This window comes from Lagenorhynchus albirostris, chromosome 2 (assembly GCF_949774975.1).
Source record: "Lagenorhynchus albirostris chromosome 2, mLagAlb1.1, whole genome shotgun sequence".
NCBI lineage: Eukaryota > Metazoa > Chordata > Mammalia > Artiodactyla > Delphinidae > Lagenorhynchus > Lagenorhynchus albirostris.
Window position 1 is genome coordinate 159,145,581 of NC_083096.1, and position 21,515 is coordinate 159,167,095.

General features: G+C 51.6%; 1 protein-coding gene across 1 annotated transcript in view; it reads right to left on the minus strand.

The window, feature by feature from the left end:
• Positions 1 to 972: 972 nt before the first annotated feature.
• The window catches only part of C2H1orf94 (chromosome 2 C1orf94 homolog), a 35,887-nt gene continuing 15,344 nt past the window's right edge, over positions 973 to 21,515 (minus strand). Inside the window, 6 exon segments of the mRNA XM_060142707.1 lie at positions 973 to 1,048; positions 6,343 to 6,542; positions 10,169 to 10,246; positions 14,712 to 14,887; positions 15,936 to 16,196; positions 19,232 to 19,929. Of these exon segments, the coding sequence (XP_059998690.1) occupies positions 973 to 1,048; positions 6,343 to 6,542; positions 10,169 to 10,246; positions 14,712 to 14,887; positions 15,936 to 16,196; positions 19,232 to 19,929 (1,489 nt within the window).

Here is a 21,515-nt window from a genome sequence, read left to right on the forward strand (position 1 = left end):
ATGCCTGCCATGGGTGTAGGAGAATTACGGTATATGTGTATCACTGACTCAGGCCATCTCCTCTTCCCAGATTTGTGTCCTCCATTAATGTGATCAAGATGCTCTCAATGTCCTCATTAAAGTCACTGATAAAAGCTGATTGAGAATGATCCAGGGACAGTGCCATTGGGGGCAGTTCTGAGATTGACCTCTAGCTTGGCATTGATCTACAATGACTGGCTATAGTCTATCACATTCAGGATTATTTTTAGAATTGATTTTCAGGCCACTTTTTCCCGTCTCATGTCCAAGAGAGACTTTTTCTGTAACCGCCACCTGGATAGGGCAGAGCAGGATGCACTTCCTTTACATCAATTCCAGAGATGCATAAACTGGGCTATTAAGAAGTGAGTGGATCACAGAGTAGAAGAGATCAGCCCTCAAGTGTATAACCCCTGGGATCCCTTATTTACAGAGCAGCACTTGGAGGACTGTAGCCCGTGGTGTCTCTTCATGTCCTCAGTAAACTTTGAGCCTCATGGGGGAAAAAGGAGCAGTGAAGATCACGCAGAACATTACAGAAAGTAACAGGCACACTTCATTTCAAGCAGCTCATACTTTTATCAGAAAATACAAACTTTCTAAATTAAGTGTCTTACGTCTATTTTACCAACAACAGCAAAAACAAAAATCACTCATGCTAGCTAAATACAGATGCATATGTGGATGAGCAAGTGAGTATGAATCTGAGGGGTGTGTGTGCAGTCTGTGCTGTGTGTGAAGGCTAGCTGTGTGTGTGTGTGTGTGAGTGTGTGTGTGTGTGTGTGTGAGTGTTGGTCCATGGATGCGCCTGGCCTTGCTGTTTTCTGTCTGTGACCTGGTCGGAACCTTGGCTTTCCAAACTTCATACCAAGCTGCTGCAGAATCCAGAATTCCAGAGCCCTTAGCCCTGCTCCAAGGGCTAAGGTAGGAGGAGGGAGATGAGAAGGCGATCTAAAAATGTATGCCATTCCCACTAGAGGGAAAATAGGGGCTGTTCATCAGGGGCCCCCCGGATGTCGAGCCGAACCTGGAGGAGAAAGAAAATGACGTTGTGATAGAACTCCTGATGTCGGCAGAGATATTAGGGAAAGTAGTATATTAATTTTGGGGCTGTCAAAGACTGGGAAGATCATGACAGGCTTGGAAGCTGAAAGCTTTAGCAATAATGTAAAAAGTTTTGGCTCTGGGAAAATAAAATATTGAAATGATACAATTGGAGGACAATAAAGACTTTCTTCTGCCACTTCCTTAGGTCAGGAAGGCCCTGGCAGCCTGTAGGGGCTATTTCCACCCAGCCTATGCTCTCTCCATATCCAAGACCGAAGACTAAGGAGCCTGTCTGGATCTAAGCACCTTACCTGTGGGCCTGTAGCCCCTCTACCTGCCTTAGAGGACCCTGTGTGTCCCTCAGGAAATTCCACAACATCAGAGAACTCATGGCCACGTCCTAGGGTGAGATCTCAGAGTCCGGACAATCCCAGGGTTCCTGATCCCCTTCTCAGCACCAAGCTAGATCAGACCCTGCATTTCACACCAATCTGGCAAGTAAGCACTGAGGCATCCCTGACTGCCTGGGACTCTGCTAGACCCTCAGGGAAGGAAGTGCCGAGAAGACTTGGGCCTCACCCTCCGAGAGCAGGAAAACACACCCATCTGCTTTTTCTCCCCGGCACACTGCTAATTCATACTTCAAAAGAGAGTTCAAAAGCCATCTCCTCTGTGAAGCCTTCCCCAACCTCTCCAGATGGAATCATTTACTCACACTTGGGATCCTACTGCAATTTCTTTCCCCATCTGCTAGGATACTCTGAATGAATGGAACAGAGCTCAAGACAAATTACGGCAGAGCACATAGCTAGATATAGTCTAATCCAGGGATTCTCAGTCACTTTTCACCTGGGCGGAAGCATATTACAGAAGATGCTCACATTCGTGGCACCCTCCCATGAATTGATGAAACAAAAAAAGGTGGGGAGGGGAAGAAGCGATGGGAACAAACCAGTGCATTAATTTGTAATGCCTCAGCTGGTATGTGTATCTGTTGCTCGCTGTGAGCAGCCAGGGACAAGCGAGGCTTTGGGTTGTTTGAGTCCCTTCTCACAAAAATAAATTTCATGACAGCAGGGACACTGTCTGGACTGTTCACCATTTGACACTCAGCACTCAGGCCAGGACCTGGCACCAGGTAGGTGCCCGATAAGCAATTAATGTCTGTGGTAACCCCACCTCTTTTTCTCTTTTTCAAAAATCATACTGGAAAAGAAACGATTAAAAGTGATGTTATCATAAGGACACTCTGAATTCTACTCTGATTTATAAAATAAAGGCTGTAACCCATACTTGGGTATTTAATAATTACCGGTAACAAATTACTCATGACACACCTTGTATCTGATTGCCACACCCCACACATCTGAGCCCTTCATGAGGAGAAACTCTGATCAGATCAACTGCCAAGGGCATGGTCTAGACAGGATGTAAACTAGAGGGCCAGGAAGAGAGGTAATCCATATGGACTATAGTTATCCAGGAAGGCTTCCTGGAGGAAGAAGAGGGGCTTAACATGCCTCATGAGCATGGTGAACAGTCCTGGTTTGCCTGGGACAGTTTCTACACTGTCCAGTAATAATTCCAGTGTAATTATCATTTGTGTTCTTTTTAACTCTCAGACTTACTGTTCTTTGGAAGATACATGGTATTGTTATCCTGCCCTGATGGATGTATGCAAATGGACTTGGCAGAGGGCAGGAAGGGGCCCCCTCCTCCTTTCCTGAGAACACGGAGGCCACCGACTCCTTCCTCTCCCACCTCTTGGTTCCTGACCCAGAGGAAGCACTGAGGCCCCTGGTGTCCCAGACTAAACTCTCCACCTACGCCCTTGTACCCCTCCCTGACCCAGGCAGCCTCTCCTGGACCTTGTTCCATCCAGCACAGCTGGTAAACCTCAACTCCACCCCTGTGCCCAGTGCTGCCTACATTCCATCCTACAGTGCCCAGGTTTTCTTGCCATACTGTCATCCTCCCTCTCTTCTCCTGGCTCCCTGACTCCACACTCTCCTGCTTTTCCTCCCACCCTTTAGATCCTTTGCTGGTGCCTCCCCATCTCCCCAACCCCTCAACATGTTGGAGACCCATGTTGGAGATCTATGTACATGTGCTCCCGGGCGATCTCGTCCCATCCCACGCCTTTAAATAGCATTTATATGCTAATGACTCCCAATTTTATATTATCAGCCACCACTTCTCCCCTGAGCCCAGACTCAGACATCCACCTGCCTATCAACTGCTCCACGCAAGTGTCTAACGGGCGTCTCAAATTTCACATATGCAAAACCAAACTCCTGATCAACAAAGCCTTGTTATCATCATCTGGACCCTAGAATTTTGGCACTGCCAATCATCTGGACACTCAAGTCAAAAACCTAGGAATCACGCTTGACTCCCCTCTTTTCCTCATTCCACGTCCAGCCATTGTCAATTCCCATCAGTTCTACCAAGCAAATAAATGCTCCACATCTTTTCTCTTACCTCCTCCCCATGGTCACTGCCCTAGTCTACGCCACCAGCACCTCTTGCTTGGCTGGCTAAAAAGGCTCCCATCCTGGTCCCCTCCATCAGCTCTCACCAGCCAGCCCACTCTTCGTATGTCGATCAACACCATCTTCCTTACACAGAGCATTAGGACATTCATGGCCTCCCGCCGCTCTTCCTTCCCTCGCCTCCCAGGCCCTGCCACCTCTCCGATTTCAATTCTGCCCGCTCTCTCTCCTCCACTCATCGTGCCCCAGCTACATTTCCCACCTCGGGGCCACTGCACTTCCTATTCTTTCTGCCCAGAGTGCTCATCACCCATATATACACACGGCTCATCCTCTCGTTTTATTCAGATCTCGGCTGCAGAGAGGTCCCTTACTCCCTCCCCGCTTATCCCTTGCACCTGACACGTATGATGCTTCTTTACTTCCGTATTGTCTAGTTCCCCTCCTGGAATGACGGAAGTAAACACTTTGTCTTGTTCACTCCAGTAACGAGTGCCAAGAGCAGTGCCAGGCACACAGAAGATGCAACAAACGTTTTTTGAATGAACGAATCATCCCTTTGGGGGACACGGACCTGCACTCCTCGCCTCATTTTTCCGACCTCACTTACCCGGTCTTTCCACCCTCTCAGGCCACCATTCCACTGCGCTGACTGTCGCTACTCCCCGTCACTCTCCTCCTTCGCCCACGGTGTCCCCAGCTGGCTGCAGGCTCTCTCCCACTTCTAAGGCTGCTCCTTCCTCAGTCTCCTGCTCACTCCTTTTCCTCTCCTGCCCCTCTGAAGACAGCCAGAGACCAGGTCCCAACCCTCGGCTCTCACTGTTCCCAGTCAGTGCTTCCCCAACCGCTGAGTGCTGAGAACTTGGGACCACGCTGCCTCCCAAGGACAGCAGGCTCTGGCTTCTGCAGTAGCTCTCTTCCCTCGAGCCCAGCATCGCAGCATGCAAGGGGCACGTCTGCTGGCCTACAGGTAGGCTGTCTTCCCTCTGCAGTCTCATCTACTCTCACCTCCGGGGAGGTGAGAACCTCTCTTACAGACCCTGCAGTCACCTCCAGACTACGCCCTCTCTTCCCTCCTGTTTCTCTCCCCTCCAGCCCATCAATTCACTGCAACATTCACAAATCCGCATTGAATCCCCAGGCCTACCAATCAGAGCCTTTAATAATCCAAGTCCAGCCTCCCTTTTCCTATTTTCCACCTTGTTCAGGGATAAATCTAATACCTCAACCAGATGCCCTTATTCTGCAGGCCTCAAGCCCACCACGCACCTTCCCACCTGAGGGCCTTATTCCCCCAGTCGCTGCTCACTGGACCCTCCCCATCCTGCAGCTCTCATTGTGCACCCAGCAGGGATCCTCCCTCTGTCCTCGGGACACTTGATGGCCTTCACTTTGTCACGGCATTAACATCATTGTGTCCCCTCTCATCCACTCTCATCTCTGAAGGGATGAACCATGTCCTATTCATGGACAGTGCCCCACAGGCTAAATTCACCGTAACTATGTGAACTGACGCAGCGCTTTCCAGGCTGCATTGGCGGAACACACCATGATATGCTCTACAAGAAAAGGGGAAAAAGGAGAGGAAGGAGGGAGGGAGGGAGGAAGGGAGGGAGGGAGGGAAGGAAGGAAGGAAAGAAGGGAGGGAGGGAGGGAGGGATGGAGGAAGGGAAAGAAAAAGAGAAAAAAAGAAATAAGGGGTCATGGGTTTTATATTCAAATGACACTATCGACCAGCTTCTTGAATGTTCTCCATGAACCCTAGTAAATGAAATAATCTGCAAATTCCAACAGTTAAGAAATCTGTTTATCTTTGTTTCTACCTTTCTTTTCCCAAACAGATCTGACTACGGAAACCTCTTTCCAGCATTTATCCCTCTAGCAGGACATTCATGGGAAACACTGATTGAAAGGGTCCAAGTCCAGGACACCCGGCTGACACTACAGTGAGGGGCTGTGATGGGGAGGAAGGGAATCTATGTCAGGTTGGGGAGTTTGGTCCTAATCCTGTAAAGGGAGGTTCTCAAGCTGGAGCACACGTTCCCCGGGATGTGCCTGGGACACCTGGATTCTCGGGGCTGACCCGGCACCACCCGCCTTGCAGAGCATCAGCAGTGAAGGTTTGGTGGGTGGGAATGAGCAGCTGCGCGTTGTTACATTAAAACAACAAACACCAATTCCTTACTGACCGGCATGAAAAGTCTGTATGGAACTGTCAGCTAAAATGTTGAGTCTGTGTTGGCTGTTCGCTGCTAAGCTCCTCTCCTCTGCTGTTTGGGGTATTTTGGGGGAAAAGTGTAAGCAGCCTGATACGCAGTGAGAGGCCCTTCAGCAGGGCCGGTTGCGAGCTCACTGGGCTGTTGGAGGGATTAGCCTGGCAAGGAGCTCAGGAGGCAGTAAGTGGGGGAAAGAGCTGTAAGATTACCTGGCCGTGGCCTGCTGGAAACCAGGCAGGTGGGGAAAGGCGTATGCGTCCCGCTCCACTACCTGTCACCTGCTATGGGTGGTGCACTCCTCCGCTACTGGCCATGCAGCTGTATTTCCGCACCAAGCTGAGGACCCCAGCCCCGACTGGGCCTGCCAAAGGGCCCTCCCCCAGGCCCAGATCAGGCTCACCTCCACATCAGCTCCACCCGGGACCCACAAGGCACAGGGTCTGCCCTCCCCACAGCTAAGGAATATATGTACCAAGAGAGCAGCAGTGAGGCCCAGCGCGCCCACCTCTCCTCTCCAGCAGCTTTCGGGATACGACGTGAATTTCCAGTGTGGGCTGAGGACTCACCCATACGCCTGGGGGAAGGGGTACTGCAGTCCATCTCCTGCCATGGGGGAAGGGTCTCGGGGATTTCTGGCCAGCTTCTGGGGTGTCCTCTGAGGGTACGGATAGCTGGACTGGACGAAGGGGATGTAGCTCAGCAGGGGGTTGTAGGAAGAGTGGAAACTCTGCTGTCCCGTCTGCTGTGGGTTGTTGTATGGCATCACCTGCATGGCAGAGAGGAGACAGGGGCTGGAGGAGAGGACAGAGGTCCAGCAGAGCCCGCTGCCACTAAACATCACAGTCCCCCAGCCCTGACCCTAACCCGAGGCCCCACCCCTCAGCCCCTGTGCCCCTCAGTCACTGTGGGGTGCATAGAAGGCAATGTGTTGGACGGGGAAGAAGCACAGGGCTCAGCTTCTATATGTGAGACTGGTAAGTTATTTAATTTATCTGTGTCTCAGTTTCCTTATCCATAAAATGGGCAAATGCTACCTCCATTGTATGGGGACTGAGTCAGCTGAAATAAGTAGAGAGACTGGCACATAATAAATAGCAAAGGAATATTATTTCCATTCTCTTCTCCGGCCCCTGCCTTACCCTCAGCCAATAACCATCTCAAAAGCCCCTGGTTCATTTTTAAGTCTTGTACCATCTCAGTAAAGGCTGTTGGGATGTATACATCCCTGGCTTCTAGCTCAGGACCTCAACAGACCCCAAGTCCAAGACAGCTCTGCCCAGTGGAAATTCCTGTGACGGGTGATGGAGATCTTCTGGGTCTGTACCACCCAACACGGTAGCCACCAGACACAAGTGTGCTATTGAGCGCTTGAAACGCGGCTAGTGGGACTGAATTCCAAATTTGACTTCGTTTTGATTTCAATGTAAATAGCCAAACGTGGCTGGTGGTCACGGTACTGGGCGGTGTGAGTGAGGAGAAAGGCCAAATCGGGGCACTGCGATTGAGCTCAAACCCTAAGAAAAGTAGGAACTCGCTGGGTTTGAGACCACCTGGATCAGACCCCCACCAAGAAGCAGAGCTCATACTATGTTTCCCCTGATGAGGCAGGAAGCCCACCTGTCTTATTTACTGATTTATCCTTGGCCCTGAGACGGTGCCTGTCACCCAGTAGCTGCTCGATAAATATATGTCAAATGGATAAGTGCAAGAAAGAGGGAGAGAGAGGAGGAGGGAGGAAAGAAGAGACTGCTAAGTGTCAGCTTGAATATCTAAAATGACAGGGAGCTCATTACATCACGAGCACTGTATTCCACTACTGACAGCTCCAAATGTCTTGTGTGGAGCTGACACCAATCCTCCTGTGTGTTTTGGTCAAAACTCGGGAAATTTCTGGATTTCCACTTTAATAGCAAGTCTGTAGTCCAAGCTGCTCAGGGGTTGGGCGTACTGACTGCCCTTTCTCACCCTGCACACCCTTATCTGATTTAAAAAGATGACAAAGGTTAGCGCTTATTAAGTGTAACAAGGGTGCGCCAGGCCCTTCATGTGGATTCTCTCATTTAAAGTCCAAACAGCCCTGTGAGATAGGACCATTAGGATCCCCATTCTAGAGATGAGGAAACAGGTTCAGAGGAGTTAAGCAACTTGCTCAGTAAGTGTTCCAAGCGCCTGAGTTTTGTTGGAATCCCCAGTGTGGCAAGCCCAGAGCCCACGGCCCTGGACTGCACCGCTATGCCTGCTCCCTCTGGAAGCCTGAGCCCCTCCCTCCTGGCCCTCCCCATCTTTCCCCCAGTGGACAGGTAGGATCTGGTGACACTGGACATGGGCACCAAATCCCCAAGAGGGTGAGCTGAAGGTCAGAAAGTGCCAAGGGCTCACAGAGAGACCCAGGAAGGCACCTCCCAAGACAGACACCAGAGGGTCAGCGTGGCAGAAAAAAAAAAACAAACCCTGGTTTTCACAGTGAGGGGACAGTCCTGGACCTGGGAGGAAACTGACATGAAAGAGAAGATACGGGTCCTAGAGCTTATGCAAGCTTTATGCAAAACTGTATCCTAACTACATGTCACTGATAAAACACATAAAACAGAGCTGGGTATAGGGCTCTGGAACCATCTCCAAGAAATCCTCTTTGCTGACAAAAGCAATGATAGAGCAGTGTGCCCACAGTGCCACATCTCTATAAAAATGCTTGTATAAATAGATATCACTGGAAGGATACCTAAGAAACCGATCACAGTGATTGCCTCTAAGATTTTAAAAATTGTGTACCAGGTTTTTATATTACTGTTTCAAATATATGCATTTACATAACTTTGTCTAAAAGCATTCACTTTGGAGCTAGGTGGATGGAATCACTGCTCGTGGGGTGGAGGGGATGAGACTGAGATTCTGTGAGCCTGACTGCCTCATCTCAACTTCATCACAGGACGCAAAAACTCCTACTGCTGAAAGAGCAGTCCTGGCCCATGTAAGAAAGTAACCTACACTTATGGGCCCTTCTCTACCTTCTGGAACATTCTAACATCCTTCAGAGGTCAGAGATGCAGTTTGCAGAGAAAGGGTAGGGCTCCCCGGGGAGGGAGGAGAGGTGGAGGAGTCCGTGGGTTTGAGTGTGGGTTTGATCTGTCCACCTGATTGTGGGGTTGCAAGGCCAGCCTGAGAATGTAGCCGGTCCTCAGCTCCTTTCCTCACGCCCCCATCCCTGCCCCTAGATCCTCAAAGCCTCTGGAAGTGTTGTTTTGTGTTGTGTGTGTGTGGGGGGGGGGGCCCACACGCATGCAGCTTGGCATGCATGTCTATAACTGCATCTTTATTTGTGTCTGTATTTTTGTCTCTGCTGCTTTATTTTGATACCATATTTTTGTGTGTCTGTATACAAGAGGCAGTAAGGCACAGTTATTGGGAACATGGACCCTGAAGCCAGGCGGCTCAAGGTCAACCCCCAATCTGCCATTGTGTTACTGTCAAGTAGATATTGACCCCCGACCTATCCATGGGAGTAGAGGGTGCAGATTCAGCTAACAAAAATATATAACACCCAGTTAAATTTGAATTTCAGAAAAACAGCAAGTTTTTCTTTTTTTTAGTATAAGTATGGTCCATGTAGTATTTGGGACATAGCTCTGCTAAAACATTATTCACCATTTATCTGAAATTTAAATTTAGCTAGGTGTCTGGTATTTTAACTGACAAACTGACATGGAAGGGATATGACTCCCAGCCCCACTGATGCTGGGCAGGCCATGTGATTTGCTTTGGCCCGTGGAAGGCAGGTGTACATTACCATGTCCCAGCTCTGAGCTGAGCCCCTCAGAGACATTGGGCATTTCTTCTCAGCCCTTCCGCCATCCAGCATGGCAGGAGCAAAAGTGACTGTATCTTCAGCACAGGCCCAAAAGGGGGACATGTGAAACAGGCCTGAACCCAATCCCAGTACTGCTCAGCCAGCCTGTGGACCCGTGGGTAAAAAAATAAATATTTTATTGCTGAAGCCTTTGAGACATTGAGGCCATTTGTTGCCACAGTAAAAGCTAACTTATGTGTTAACTTTATAACTTTGGACAAATTATTTAATCTCTCTCAGTTTCCTCATCTCTAATCTATAAAGTAGATTATAGGGTAGTTCTGAAGGTTAAATTAATGCGGGTAAGGCCCTTAGGGAAGGGCCTGGCACACAGTAAGGGCTCTGTAAGTGCCAGATGGTATTGTCACCTGGGGACACTGGTTTGTGTCCACATGCATGCTGGTGTTTCTGTCTGTACTCTGGGCTCAAGCATGGGCCGGAAAGTGTGGCTGGTGACCAGCTAGACAAAGACAAGGGAACAGACATCCTTCTGACCTGAAGGCCTTTGCGGAGCTGAGACAGAGGCGAGGAGGTCAGCTACTCACCTGTCGGGAGTAACACCCCAGCTGGGGTTGCAGGGGCTGCTGGTAGGGCATCCTGGCTGCCTGCTGGGGGTACAGGCCCTGGGGAGAGAAGAGGGAGGCTTAGTGCTGTGGGGCGGTGGGCTCCCAGCCAGAGAACAGCAGCCACTCAACTCAGCTTCCAGCCCCCTTGCCTGGACCTCCAGACACGTTCAAGTCCGTCCCACCACATTACTGGCCAGACCCACCAGCTGCCTAGTCCAGCTGGAGTCAGGTCGAGCCAGCAGCGCGCCTCACAGCACACAGGAAGCCCCTGGTTAGCAGGATTCACAGCCTTTTTGGTGAATATTTAAGGCAAGAGCTTTAGGAACCCGCCTGCCTCTTGAATTCCAGATCTGCCCCTTAGTGTCTGTGTGACCTTGGGCAAGTCACGTCACCTCTCGGAGCCCCTTTTCCCTTGTCTCTAAAATTATGGCTGTTCAAGCCTGCAGAGCCTGTGAAGGTGGCCAGATTATCTTCGTTGCTGTCTATACCCCTTTCCTAAGTGCCTTTCCCCAAACCCCACTCCTGCCCCAAGACGTGAAGTACCCGTGTACGTCTGTGTGCATGTGTGTGCGCTAGCTTGCCTCCATGCTTATTTAAGCACATCTGCACGTGTGCTTCCATTTGTGTCTGCAGCTGTGTGTTTCTGTGTACAAATGTGCAACTATGAACCTGGGTGTATTAGTTTTGGTCTGCTGCTGTGCCTCTATCTGCCCACACGTACACCTGTGTCTGTACCTGATGATGAAGACTGACGTGAAGATAGATGAGTTAATCCATCTAAAGGGCTTAGAACAGTGCAGCATGTAGTAAGGATTCTGCCACCATCTCTCACTGTCACCCCCTGCCCCTGCTACTCCCACCACTTGAAGAGGCTGCCTGGCAGCTCAGCCCGACGGGAAGTAGAAACTTTATTCACAACTCTGTCTGGAGTGGCCTTAAGTGTCCATGTGTACACACACACACACACACACACACACACACACACACACACACACACACACACACACACACACACAGCAGAACTGCCACTGTGGATGGGGTCAGCCCATGACCCCTCCAGTCCCAGGCTGCTTCTATCTGCCAATCCAGAGTTACCCCCTAAGAACCCCCTAAGATGCAGTTAAGAACCCCAACCCCCCCTCAGACCGCATGTCTTTCCAGAAGATTCCATGCCCCAAGATGCTGCCCCCATCCTGGGCTCGGCTTGTGCCAATCGTCTAAGTGTTGGCGGCTGATGCTGCCCTTGACGACTTCCTCGGAGCCCATGGGCTCCTCCTAAAAGGCTCCGAATCCCTGATGTGGGGTCCTGGGGAAGCCCCCCAGCTCTCTCAGCGCCCATCCCCCACGTCCCCGGGAGAGCACATCCTTTCAGGGCCCTCCTTGCTCTCTCCTCCTGTGCACCTGCACTTGACCGTGGCCAGGCCTTTCCCACATCCACCAACCCCTTCACCTGAAACCAGTGCACCTGCTCGCCTTTTCTCCAAGTCCGGCTGCCGGGGCAGCCCCACTCACCACCACGACCTGCCTGTGACCCCAGGCGTGGCCTGAACTGGGACAGAGGTGTCAGCCGGATGGAGCTGCCCTGCCTGTTCCCAGACCCCAGTGGGCTCCAAGGCCGCGTTCTAAGTGTCCCTCCTCTGCTTCACTCCCTCCCCATCAGCGCTCAGCTCTGCTTTCCACAGCCAACTCCCCCAGGGCGCCATCCTCCTCACGCCCGCCTAGGTGAGGCTACCCCTAGGATCCATGGCCCGCCTGTCCCTGCTCTGTCCTGGGGCGGATTTTCAGGAGATGATGCTATATTCATCAGTACGAGGCACACTGTGTGACCTGAAGGAGATTTCTAGTTGTTCAAATTGCAATTCTGTAAAGTCACAAGCAAGGGTAAACACACATTCATTCCTCTTTGCTTGAGGCCACGGCCTCTTCCTACGTGCCCTCCCTCCCTAATTGGGAGCAGAGTTCCTTTGTGTCAAGCAGCCCAGGAGCCCCCAGAGCTCCCGTGTGCTGGGGACTGAGTCTTCCACGGCTCTGCGTCCGTCCACAGTGGAGCTCGGAGCAAATTGGATTTGGGACCTCATTTTTATTCTTCACACCAAGCAGGAAAAGAGGCTAGGATAGACTGTTCCCCATTTCTCCTCTGTGCCTTCTCAAGGTCTGCTGAGCTCCCTGACACTGTTTCCTAGGAAGATCAGGGCTGAAAAGTGATCATAACCAATATCTACATCATACTTGAGATTTTACAAAGCCCTTTCCCATGCATGGACTCCATTAACCTGACAACTGACTCAAGTGTTTGCTGCTGCTGCTGTAATTATTACGAGGCCACTTCATAGGTGAGGAGACCAGGCCTCAGAGCATTTGACTAACTTGCCCGAGACCACACAGTTTGGAAGCAACGCAATTCCCTTAAACCCAAGTCTGACGATTCTAAAACCTGCTTTCTTTTTATCATATCAGGCCTCTTGATCAACCGACTTGAAGCCTGATGGCATTATGAGACCATGAGGACCTGGGATAAGGTAAATTACCCTGTCCCTTGTGACCACCTGGGAGTGTCCATGTGTACAGCCAACTCCACCTGGGCCTATTCAGTGTCTAAACTGCTGCATAGGACCCAGGGGCCCTACCAGCCAGGGCCCTTCTGCCCAGAGGCCCAGGAAGCTCAGAGTCAGCCCTGTGATGCACACATCAGCATCTCTAAAGACAAAGGACTTCATGCTGGAAAAATACGTCCAAATCTCACCCACTCCAAGTCAAGTCAGAAGAAGTTCACGTAGCAGAGAGAAACTAGCCCCTCGGTACAAAACAGACCATTGCAAATTAGCTTTCCATGGTGAGCCCTGTGGGTGCATTTGAGAGTGAATCGGTTTACACCAAATACAATTATGCAGTTGTTTCTCTCTCAGGGGTGGGGGGCACACCATGCTGGCTTTGGATTTGTCCCTGACTTGTACTGGGTGCCGAGCTTCCTAGTCATCTTGGAATCACCTCACCTGAGTCAAGGCCTATACTCAGTGTGAAGCAAGGTTTTTTGTTTTTTTTTTTAATTACTTAAACGAATGAGGAAATAAATAAATACAAATGAGTGCATCAGGGACTAAGTGATAAACGACTGCACAGTGAGTGAGCAAGGGTGGAGGAACATCAGTGAAAGAGTTGGTGAATCAATGAGGACGTGGACAGGGCATTTCTCTCGAGACCTCTGCCAGGACAACGTATCATAGACATGGGAGGGACGCACTTGGATTTTCCCATGGATCATGCTTCCTTATGCCGTCTCACCTCAGTGGTGGGGTGTGAGGAGAGTGTGGCCACTTGCTCTGTTTAGCAAACAAGAAAAGGCTTGAAAACAAAACTTTGCAGAAGAAAAGAGAGACCACGCTAAACTCCTTTACTTTAGTTCCTGTTTAAGAATCAGGGGCTGAGCCTGGTGGGCCAGCTTAGAGGGGCTTTACGTGGGACAGAGAAGATCCACCTTCTGCGCAGGATGTCTAAGCTGTGAGGCTTGCCACTCTGTCGCAAAGGAGGAGGTGACACGTGGGACCGGAGGATCAGGGGGAGGGGGAGGGGCACAGAGACAGGATGAGTCGATTTTCAGGTGGATTGTCTTCTCTCTGCCCTCTCCGGGCTTGGCCAGGCCAGGCTGGGGTAGCAGGTTCCCAGGAACCTGGCCCTTTCATACACCTGCACACCATTCTGGAAAGGAGCCACGGAGGAGACAGAACACTGAGAAATCTTAGACGCTGAGCACCTTTCCTGGAGGAAACGAGCCAACCCGAAGGGACTATTTAAGCTCTTAGTTTAGACTATCGTTTAAACCAGAGTGAACATTTATTTGATTTTTTCTTCTATCTACCCAGTGGGTGGCAGCTCTTGAGGGAGATTAAGTTAAATAGACAAACTAAAGAAACTACACTTGCCCTGAATAAATAAGTCTGTGAGTAAAATTTCCCACCCTGCAAGTGTTTCTCCATCCCATTGTGTCTGGCCCCTCTTAGCTATGAGACCAAGACCAAGAATGTGTGTCAAGCCATCTTAGCCGGTAGAAGCTAAGATTGCTGGGTTGTAGTTGAAATAAAATGGCCACATAATCTGTCATCTGCACCAGAACACTTGAGAGTGAAAGGAGTTGCAATTAATAATTATGCTGGGACAAAAGACCTAAACTGGGACTGTCCCAAGTAACCTAGGACACATGTCATCCAACTGTAAAGGAGGTGGTGGGAAACAAGGACTATGCTATCATCCTCTCCTGGGAGCCCAGGTACTTCACAGGCCCAAACTTAGCCAAGCTCTGGAAGACACGGCACAGAGTGAACTGAAATTCAGACAAAGGAAAATGAGAAATATACACGCACATGCACGTGCATGTGCGCACACGTGTACCGGGTGGTCGGTCTGATGTGGCCCCGATGAAAAAATTAACTAATGAGTCTATGGCTCTTTGTGAATTAGGCTTCCTGGACCAAGGCTCCTCCGTGGACGGCCACCGGAGAGCCAGGCCCAGGATCCGCTCACTCACCTGGTACTGGGGGAAGGTGGAGGGATTCGTGAACACGGGCAGAAGTGGATAGTTCAGGTTGAGCCAGAGCGGCTGGTTCAGGGTCGCTGAGGTCAAGGTGGTGGCAAAGCATGGGGTGAACACACTCCCTGTGTACTCGAGGTTGTTCTTGTCGGCCCCCGTCACAGGCGGGTTAACTGTAAGTCACAGGAGAGGCAGAGCGTTTCTGTGATTGAGGAAGGGAGAGGCCAGGACCCCCTCCGCCCCATGACTGCCTGAGGGGTTAATGTTCTCAGGGGTTAGGTCTTTTAAAAGCTCCCAGAGGGTTCTTCAACTTTTGGATGAATTTCCAACTCTAGGAAAACAGCGTTAGTTCACACCTTGCCAATTCGGAAGGGGTGAAAATCCCAGCATGGTCTGGCAGGGAGCATCTCTCCGTCATTCACTAGTAAGGAGGCAGTTTAGCAAGAGGATGCAACAAACCAGATTGCTGGGGCTGTATCCCACCGACTTACAAAACTACATTCTTTCAAGTGCTTTAGAAAAATCCAGTTTGGTGTAAACAATTGCTATGCCATTGGAAGTCTTTCTTATCAAATTATTAAAGCAACCTCTTGAGGACGTGTACTTGGCAACAGTGAAGACCTGGTGCAGGTTGTTGTATGTATGTTGGAATCATTTTTTAAAAAATACTTTAAAATATCACATAATTCAGTATGATGGGACCCAAAATTAGTCTGAATGAATGAGGTGTGATCGAGTTGTTTTAGGATATGGGTCCTGGATTTTTTCCTTGTACAATATGCTCTGCGGGCTTATACAGTCTGAGCTGGGGTGTCAGTTTCCCCTTATTGGCACATTTTCGGGGGGAAAGGCAGTTACACTAAAACAGTTGTAGAAGCACAAGGGAGAGAAAGCCGGCACATGAATAATCTCAATGTAGAAATAATCTCAAAGAACGGATTGTGCTTTGGTTTGGGCCACTTGAGGGGATATAAGACAGGCTGAGTCAAGGCTATATTCCAACTGACCACCGATGATGCCCATGTGACATTGCGTTTCTCTAGCAATACTATTCCCTGTAGGGGACACAGGAAGTCATATCCCCCGTTTTATGGGACTAGGGAAAGACAGTAACTTGCCCATGGATGGGACAGCCCTTTGATGACAGAGCCACTCCAGGGACATCTGAGGGTTTCTGAAATCCCTTCCTCTACAGATTTCCTCTGGGCAGGGTCAGCTTACGTTTCAGCTCCAGCCCGTCCACCTCCACCTTGCTGCGAAGCTTCAGATGCCTGCTTGGGTTCTTGGTGGCCCCAAGGAACTCACAGAGCAGGTTCTTCTTGGCCGGCCAGGCAGGCTTCTTGGCTGGCAGGGCCATGGACGTAGAGCCCATGGGGTCACTGCCACCCTCCTTACCACAGGTGTCCTTCCGTCTCTGGGACCACTGACTGAGAAAGAGGCTCTCTTGACCCTTGGTCAGCTCCTTGGCGCCAGGGTTCCGTTCTACAGCAGAAGGGAAACTGAGTCAATGACTCTGGAAGGCCAAGTGCTGGATGCGGGGAGCACTGTCTTGTGGACTAAGTGATGGGTCCTCCAGAGCACATCTGAGGCCCCAACCACTCTGGGCTCTATCTCCCAGCCAAGTTCAACCCAAGTTCAATCCCTGAAGGCTTCACTGACCAATGCCCATTATGGTCTCCCCATCCCATGCACACATGCACATGCATTCATCCATTCTTATCTTCTTGCCTTCCATCTACCCACTCATCCTCCCTTCCCTCTACCCACTCTTCCTTCCTTCCATAATTCCTTTCTTCCTTCCTTCCTTTCAAACCTCCTTCCTTCCAGTTACCTCTCTTTTCTTATCTTTTCTTTCTTTCCTTCCTTCCTCCCTCCTTCCCTGACTCCCTCCCTTCTTCCTTCCTTTCCTTCATTTCTACTGTTTTTCTTTCCTTTCTCCCTCTTTTTTCCCTCCCTTCCTTCCAACCCTCCATAGGTTGGAATACAAGGGTCCTAGATACAAAGCTGACTTGGACACAGTTCCTGCCTTCAGGGAGCACCTGGCTTAGTGGGGGGACACATACTCCTACAGAACACACGTCTGGTCCCTCATCATGGACTCTCCTCTTGCTAAATCGTCATGGCAATTTAGCACTCTCGTCAGCGCCAGCCTCTGACCTGAGTCCTGGGGACACTGCGGTGAGTCAGAGCCAGACTTGGCCCTGCAGGAGCTCAAAACAAGGATGAAGAGAAAGACAGACCCAGAAATAGCTCTGGGACAAGGCAGATGGGAACCATGAGGTGACAGAGGGACACCGTGGGAGAAGAAGGTGGCTAAGACAGCTTCTGTCTGAGAGGACCAGAGGGCTTCCAGAAGGAAGAGGGTCTTCAGCAAGGCCTTACACCAGGGGCTGTGGGTGACTGTGGGCAAAGGCACAGAAGCATCGGAGAGACACAGTGAGGCAATGGATGTGATCAGTGCCAGGCTCAGATCTTTCTCCAAACAGACAGGGTGTCCCCCTAGCGCTAGGACACTGTCTGGACCATCATGGGATCCTCTACAGCAGTGGTTTTCACCCATATTTCCTTTTGAGCAATGGAACTCTTTCTTCCAACAAAATTAAGTATGATGGGGGGAAAATACATATATATGTGTGTGTGTGTGTGTGTGTGTGTTTGTGTATATATATAACTGCACATACATAATCTATATACATATATAAATTTTTTAAGGCATTGCTTGGTTGAAGCAGGGAAGAGGGCCTTGTCCTCAACATCGTCACACCTTCCCCAGCCAGGAGGTCCTGGTCTCCATGGAACTTGGCTGGGAAATGGCGCTGGACACACAGCAGGCACCTCGGATCTTTCTGATAGCGGCAGGACCAGAGGACCTGTGCCCAGTACTACTTGTTGGGAGTGGATGTCATCCCACCCACTCTTGGCCCCATTAGCCCACTGGCCTTGGGGCTGAGTCTGGACAGGACAGGGCCTGACCTCCTAGTGCTATCCCAGCAAAGGAAAGAGCTGCTCTAGCCTGAGCCAATTTAGGAGAAAATGCCATTTTTATCAAAACATGTCCCTAGAGTCTCTTCCAAGAGTTTGTCTGGTTGTGAGTGTAGCCCCCAGTCCCCTCCCCAGAGGCCCCACACCCGCCATCACACACATACATACCCAGCTGCCCGAAACATGCTCCTCTCTCATCTCCAAAGCTCCCTCTTCCAATGTCTGTGCACACAGACCCACACACATTCCTGCCTGTCGTTCCTTTGGCTCACTCACACGTGCACACAACTACACACGGAGAATGGACACACACAAACACATACACATGGTCACCATCAGATGCACCCACCCTGCATTTTCTCTAACAAATACGCTCACACCTGCAAAGCTCCCCTTGGCACACCTTTGCCCACACACTTGTACACACATACACACACAAATGGTGGGAGGCTGGAGGGGACAGGACGGCCTCCAGCCCAGCAGCCTCGTCCGACAGAGAGACATCCACGCCTCTCTCCTGCAGAAGAAGGTGGAAGGAACGTCCCCTCCCCCAGGTAGGCCTCTATCCTCTCGCATGTACAGCCCATCGTCCCCAGAGTCCTCGGGCTTCTAGAGGCCTGCCCAAGACCCAGAGTCCAGCGTGCTGTCCACAGCTCAGAGTCCTTGGCCTTCCTCCAATGCTCCAGAGCACAGAATGTTCTTTAGGGTGACTGTGTTCCCGTTTTCTTAGGAAGATGGATCTGGGCCCTCCCAACACAGGCATCTCTCCATTACCCGTCCACGATCACAGTCTGGGGGTAATTTTTCTTTTGGTTTTCTCCTAGTGACTGCTGACAGCAGGCAAATGCCCCTGCCATCAGTCTGCCTTCCTGGAACCATCCAGTCTGAGTGGCTGGATCGGAACAGGCACAAAAGGCAGAATCCTGGGAGTGGGGTGGGGGAAACTTGGGAGGCGGCTGGATTTCCTGCGGAGGCTGTGAACTCCTCAATTCAGGAGTGGGAATGCACTTTTCTAAAGCCCTGCAGTACCTGGGAACAAATCCCAGGGCCAGCAGTCTGCACTGCACCTGCAGAGTTTACACATTCACCCTCCTGCCCCACAGAGAGGGGACCAAGCCTCATGGTTGGAACAGGAGCCTCCATGAGAAGCCAATCAAATTTCCCTCCTATCCAGCTTAAAGTCCTCACACTGCACTTTCACGCTGGACCCAGCGAGGGTAAATGTTTCCTTCCGTGTACTCTGGGTGCCTGTGGATTTAAAAACCCAGTCAGTTACCAAATGGGCTTCTCCCTCTTCCCAAGCCACATTGGATTCAGAGCCACTGTATCTGCTTACAAGAGCTGTGCCCTGTATACGGGCATCCACAGAGGAGGCCTGTGGGGACTGAAAACAGCCTGTACCGGGGCACTGTGCTCGCCAGCGAGGCCACGTCATCCTACTTTGCGCAAAGATGTTGCATGTGCCTGACGCAGCCCGGTAAGATGTTTCTTCCCCTGCGGGCCCATTCCCTAGCCCTGCCCCCAGCCCCACTCACCCATCAGTTTGTGCCCCTCCATGGCAGGGTCAGCCTCGGGCTTGGAGCAGATCTTGGCAAACACTGGCAGCTGCTTCCTCTGAGCAGGGAGTCTGGGGGGCTTATCGAGCTTGTCGGGAGGCGCTGGAGGAGGCGGGGGAGTTGGCAGCAGGAATGGGCCCAGCTCCGCGGGCTCCCCGGGTCCAGGGCCACTGAACATGCTGCTCTGCAGGAAGTCCTTGATGGCCATGCTCTCCTCCAACACCGTCTTGTTGTCGGGGGCCTTGGACGTTTCCGCGGACTTCAGTGGGAACTGAGCCAGGAGCTTGCTGATCTCCGAGTTGGAGGCCCCCAGGCTGTTGCCCCTGTCCTCTGTCCCCTTGGCACTCTTGACCTTGGCAGTACGCAGGGTGCCCGTGACCGCAGACATGGTAGAACTGCAGTCCTGCCGGCTGCCGATAATGGGCACTGCCACCTTTGGCTCCAGGAGCTTGTAACCGGCAGTGATGGAGGCTGCTGGGCGTTCACTGCTGCCCGCCACCAGCGAAGGCACAAGAAGGCAGGGAGCCGGCTGCCTGGGCCCCTCGAGGGAGCTGCCGGGTGCCTTCAGCTCCCCGGAGCTCTCTGTGACCGGGATGAGGTGCTCTTTGGCGAGGCTCAAGAACTCCTGTTCCACCAGCAAGGAGATCTCATCTCTGCCGCTGGTGAGTTCCGGAGGCCTGCAAACAGGTCAGAAAGACAGATGGCTTTAGTGCCAGCTCCCTGAGGGTGGCTGTGCAGCAGGGCACAGGCCCCAAGGAAAGGGGGTGGAGGAAACACGCCTCCAGGTGTGAGAAGCCTATTGCTTTCTAAGAGAGAAAATGGACCATCAGTGGACTCCAAGGGGTTTCTACACCACACCCGTGGGCACAGTACCGAGAGCTTGGTTCTGGGAATCGGGATGCCTGGGTCCTCTCCCAATACTACATCTTGCTGAGTGAGCTGAGCCTTAATTCTGTCCATCTCTCCCTGTTCAGTCATGCTCAGGACCGGAAGCAATAAAAGACCAGCAGCAAAGGGGACAGGACGGAGCCGACAGCTCTGAGCGTGGCATCCAGAGTGCTGGGGCTGAGTCTTGGGAAGCCCCCAGATGCACTGCAGGATGGTTGAGTGAGAGCAGGGGACCTCAGGGCCTCACAGCCCGGCTCTGTCACTTCCCAGCTATGTGATCCTGGGCCCCTTGCTCAGCACCTTGGTCTCCTCTCTTGGTGAACAGGAATATCATAGAGACACTTCAGACCATGTCTGGCACGGTAAGGGCAATACACGTGTCAGCTAGTATGTCGACACTTCTGTCAGCCTGGCTGGGCCCCTGGTCCTGAAATCTGCACAGTGGCTCCGTGGACGCCCATGTCCACCTTGGCTGGCATGGCCCTCTGACCAGACCACAGACTGGGGCCCACTTCCTGGGAGCACTGACAATTTCTGGATCCCTGAACAGGTTCACAAGCATCTCCCTGTATCTAAACACTGGCCTCTACCTGCACCTCAGACCCCGGGAGCTCCAGCCTGGACCCTTGACGGCCAGCACCAGCCTAATGGGGCCTGATGGTCCCATGGACTCTAGGCTCCTGGTTGCTGGCTCTCTCCAGGTGTGGGACAGGGTAGCAATCCTGCCGGCCTGGCCTGTGGCCCAGACTGCCACGCCAGCCTCCTTGGCAAGGGGGAAACTTCCTCCCTGGCACTCCCAGGAGGACCATGGTCACCCAGCTTAGAACCATCTGCTATCCCTCCTGGATGGGTTCCCATGAAGGGTGGATGAGGTGGCCTACACAGAGCATTCTGGAAACTGCTCAATGCTCTACCACTGGTAGAAGGTGGTGAAAATGGCAAAAAAGAGGCAGAGGGAAAAACTAAAGCCCCCTGTGAGTGGAGCTTTGGGGAGGCCCTGTGCACATTCCTGCGCTGACAACCCATTCTGTGGGTGGAGTCAGCCCCGAAAATAATGACTGGGGAATGCGCCCAGCAGGGACGGTCCTTCCTGGTAATGCTCTGTGTATGGGCACACGCACGTGGACACACACACACACACACACGCACACACACACGCACACACACACGTGCAGTGCAGGCACAAAATGACTCAGTTATCACACACAGAACCGGGGACAGTCTCCACATCTGACGACCAGCCACTGCCTACTGTGCTGGGTATTAACCCCTTAGTTGCTGGGTCCTGATGAAGCCCAGAGGGTCCTGGAAAAGGTTTTGGGTAGCCAGGGCACTTGGGAAGCACAGGGAAGAGTTTAAAACTTGGGAGTTTGTC